The 4808-nt window shown below is 41.5% G+C and overlaps 1 protein-coding gene across 1 annotated transcript; it reads left to right on the top strand.

Annotated features, from left to right (window-relative positions):
* Positions 1-224: 224 nt before the first annotated feature.
* On the top strand, positions 225-1715 carry LOC115307179. The gene is given in 1 exon segment (XM_029958117.1): positions 225-1715. A coding segment is annotated over 1 exon segment (1491 nt).
* Positions 1716-4808: the final 3093 nt, after the last annotated feature.

The raw sequence follows: 4808 nt of genomic DNA, 5'->3' as shown, positions 1-4808 counted from the left end.
ATTATAAATTTTTATCTACCCAATTCTCCAAGGTCTCTACTAGGTAAGGATTTATTTGTCCAATAATTCAACAAAAATAAACTTGAATTCCAAGTAAGCGAGGAACAACTGATATAGCTTTGAGCCTGACTATCAGTTGTATAAAACCAGTAATCAGAAAATAATACCCACTGAAGCTAAAGGATAAGAAAGGGAATCGAACTGATAATAGAGAAATTTTTAGAATGAGAGTTACTCAATTAACCTGGACAGTTTTACCTCAAGGTCAAAGGCCACAGAGAGATGGTACTCTTCTACGATATGTAGATGATCTGCTAATAGCAACTGGGACAGAAGAAGAGTGTGTTAAATGGCCTATTTCTCTGTTGAATTTCTTGAGTTTAAGTGGATATCGAGTCTCTCAACAGAAAGCGCAGCTGGCGCAAGAAAAAGTGGTGTACCTGGGATATGAAATTTCCAGAGGACAACGATCCCTAGGAACAACAAGAAAAGAAACCATCTGCCAAATGCCTAAACCTGAAATAGCGAGAGATCTACGAGCCTTTCTAGGGATGACAGGTTGGTGCCGTTTATGGATTTATCAATACGGGATACTCGCTAAACCACTATATGATTTGTTGAAAGAGTCTAAGAGTGTCCTAGTCTGGACTCCCGAAGCAGAGGGAGCTTTTAAGAGACTGAAACAAGAACTCATAAAAACCCCAGCCTTGGGCCTGCCCGATGTAACAAAATCATTTTAGCTGTTCTCTCATGAACGGCAAGGAATGGCTTTAGGAGTCTTGGCACAACAATTGGGACCACACAAAAGAGCCATGGCTTATTTCTCCAAACAACTGGATGAAGTGAGCAAAGGGTGGCCCAGCTGTCTGAAAGCAGTGGTCACAGTGATCATAAACATAGAAGAGGCCAGAAAACTTACAATGGGCCAGAAAATGACTGTGTTAGTGTCCCACACTGTGTCCGCAGTACTAGAACAGAAGGGTGGCCATTGGTTGTCACCTTCCAGATTCTTAAAGTACCAAGCAATCCTAGCTGAGTCAGACGACATAACCATTCAAGTAACTAACGTTGTGAATCCAGTCTCATTTCTAGAAGGAAGGATGTCAGCAGAACCAATTGAGCATGACTACCTGGAAAACATCGAAGCAGTCTACTCCAGTCACCCGGATCTCAAAGAAGAGCCATTTGAAGATGTAGACAACTGGTTCTCGGACGGCAGTAGCTTCGTGAAGCAAGGAGTAAGGATGGCGGGCTATGCAGTAACCACAACGGAAGAGGTAATCGAATCAAATCCTTTACCTGCAGGGACCTCAGCCCAAAAGGCAGAACTAATAGCTCTCACCCAAGCTCTGGAATTAGCAGAAGGCATACGAATTAATATTTGGACAGACTCCAAGTATGCCTTCTCCATCGTGCATGCTCACGGAGCAATTTGGAAAGAAAGAGGACTGCTAACTGCTCAAGGGAAAACAGTCAAACATGCAGAAGAAATTCTACGATTGTTAGAAGCAGTCCAACTCCCAACACAAGTGGCCATAATGCATTGCAAGGGACACCTGAAAAGTAACACTGTTCCAGAGATAGGAAATAGGAAAGCTGATGCAGAAGCTAAATTAGCTGCTGCAAAGACCGAAGAAGTGACTATAACAGCTTTAGTACCAGGAGAGCTAGATCCTAACTTTCAACCAGATTATCAGGAATCAGATCATAAGTAGATTCAAAAGAACAAAGGCAAATTGTTAGACAATAGATGGGGTCAATTAGAAACAGGACAACTAATAATACCAGGGAAATTAATGTGGCAATTTGCAGAAACAGAACATGAAAAGGCACATTGGAGTTTAGATCCACTTTATCAGTATTTACAAACTAGAATAGCAGGACCAAAATTATTCACTACCATAAAACAGGTTACATCCCAGTGCGAACGATGCCTGAAGAATAACCCAAACACAGGGACCAAAATACACCAAGGGGCAATAAATCGAGGTAAATTCCCAGGTGAAGCATGGCAAATTGATTTCTCTGAACTCCCAAGAAAAGGGGGGTATCGGTATTTATTGGTGCTAACTGATACGTTTTCTGGGTGGCCTGAAGCGTTCCCCTGTAGAACAAACAAAGAGAGAGAAGTAACTAAAGTCTTACTAAATGAAATTATACCACGGTTTGGAGTACCAAGAAGTATATCTTCAGACAGGGGTTCACATTTTTGTGCAAAGGTTGTGAGAGCAATAAGCAAAGCACTGCAAATTAAATGGCAATTGCATACGCCCTACAGGCCACAAGCCAGTGGGCAAGTGGAAAAGATGAACCATCTTATTAAACAACAAATTGCTAAAATATGCCAAGAAACTAACTTACAATGGTATCAGGCTCTGCCTATTGCTCTGATTAGATTGAGAGTCAAACCTCGATCGAAAGAAAGGTTGAGCCCATTTGAAATTCTGTATGGTAGACCTTATGCTATGCAGATTGTAAATAGCGATGCTGTAGACCAAATAGGCAATCAATATATATATGATTATGTAATTGCTGTGGGGAAACATTTTGATAAAAATGCCACGATAGTAATAGAACACCAGCCCAAGCAACCTGACTGTAAACTGCATCCGTTTAACCCCAGTGATTGGGTGTATGTTAAGAATCTTCTAGGAAAACCCCTACAAGAAAAGTGGGAGGGACCTTTCCAAGTGCTGCTGACCACCTTCACCGCGGTTAGGATCAAAGAACGACCTACATGGATTCACTACTCTCGAGTCAAGAAAGCTCCGGAAGATAAGCGGGAAGACCTGGCATCATGAATCCGGCTCTTTCAACATTGATCATTGGACTTTTGATAAGTATTGTTTTATCCCAAAACCCTACTCCAGAAGGGCCGTGGTCTAGTGCACGCACACTACCACGCTCCGAGGAAAACCCAGACTTTGAGATTTATGTACTACATAACAATCAACCCTATACGATAGATGAATGGGATAGCGGAACCCATTTCATAGCACAAAAAGAAGACCAAATTCAAGTAGGATGCCGAGAAGTCGAGGCTTTAGTGGGAAAAACAGATAAACTAACATTGACAATTGAATTCTGGCAAGAAGCCCCTAGACAGAACTTAATTACTCATAGCCAAGTAGAAGATGGGAAGCCCATCGTCTGGATTGAACAGAAGGGACCAGTCTCATGTCAATGGGATAGTACTGAAGGGGGTAGAGCACAGTGTGAAATTATATTCAAACTAGATCAATCGATGTCGTTTTCATGTAGCAGAGAAGCCAAGATTCTTGAACCCATTGGTGAACAAGGCATTGTAACCGGTAGAGCCTTTAAGCGGGCCATTAGATTAGCAACAGACTCGATTGTGAGCCCGTCTCGTGAAACCACTCCGCCTCTAGAATGCAGGAAGATACATAATTTAACCTTTATAGGACCTCAAGTAATAAGACAATCGAACGAACTAAAGTTGTTATTAGATCCTACATATTCTCTGAAGAAAATACAGATGAACATTCAGACAGACATTACACACTTACAGGGAGATTGCCGACCATTTATACAGCACAGCCTCAAAGGCTGGAATGCCTGGTTAGCAACTAGATCACACCGCAAACGAACACAAAGAGATATAAGCGGATGGGTTGGTACAGGGTTCGGCATATTGAACACTATAGACCAAGAAGTATTAGTGAACAAATTAAGTACCGTCACTTCGAATTTGGGAAAGCTTAAAGTACCTTTAAGCTCGTCTATGCTAACCTTAGCAGAGACACAGTCATTAGTGGTCAAATTGATGACCTTAGTAGCCAACCACACCGCTGAAGATTTTGTTAAACTTGCTGACTATCCTGGAGAGATTAGCAAAGAAATTGCACTTGCTATCCAGTGTGTTCAGACACAGCAATGGGTACAATCAGTAGCAGCGGGAATATTAAGAGAAGGAATGTCAGGTATACTGCCTCAGGAAATAAGGGAGAGTATATTAAGAGGTAGTTCCACCACACAGTTTGAAAGAGACCACCAGGCTTGGTGGCAACTAGTTAATTTCACTTATGATCCACAAGAGGAACACATTGAAACCTATGTCCTTACTATTAGTGCCGCGGAAGAAAGGGTTATATTTCCTGTTTTAACATTAGGAGCTATGCATCAGAATGTCATTGTCAAACCTGTGGACCATAACGTTTGGGCAAATTATGATAGTACTAAGAACAAGTGGCAATCAATTAGTACAGAAGCATGTATTCCTAAAGGGCAATTAGGTTATATCTGCGAAAATGCCATTGTAGAAGCTGAGGATCTATGCTTAGATGCCGAAGACAGTGTATGCACTTTTGAAATGCTTCCACACAATAGAGCGCCATCACAAGTATTCTATATAGGGAATGGATGCGCTTGCATTAGAACCGCCTGTAATGATGTTACTATAGATAATTGTCATGAAGTGACTAACGATACTAACTTTTGCATATGCAACTTCACAAAAGTCATGGGTTGTGACTTTAACTACACTGCTCCCATAACTACACAGCAGTTAATCGAAGCTGAGTATACTTTATATCATGAGATACCCAAGCTACAGATAGGCATGGATGTTAAGCTTCTCAAAGAGATGCTTGTGCATCCTGAAGTAGAAAAGTTAGTTCAGAAGGTGAACCAAACGACCCAACGCATGTTGTGGCAAGTAGAGCATAATTCTAAAGGTATAAAAAATATCCTGACAAAAGTTGCGCAAGTAGGCCAGCATCATTGGTGGGACATTTTCATAGGATACTCCCCAACAGCAACACAAGTCTTTCACTACCTAATACACCCCA

The sequence above is a fragment of the Manacus vitellinus genome, unplaced genomic scaffold (genome assembly GCF_001715985.3).
Source record: "Manacus vitellinus isolate BGI_N305 unplaced genomic scaffold, ASM171598v3 ctg7180002432335_pilon, whole genome shotgun sequence".
NCBI lineage: Eukaryota > Metazoa > Chordata > Aves > Passeriformes > Pipridae > Manacus > Manacus vitellinus.
Note: the sequence above shows the minus strand (reverse complement) of the source record. Positions and strands in the feature narration are given on the sequence as shown.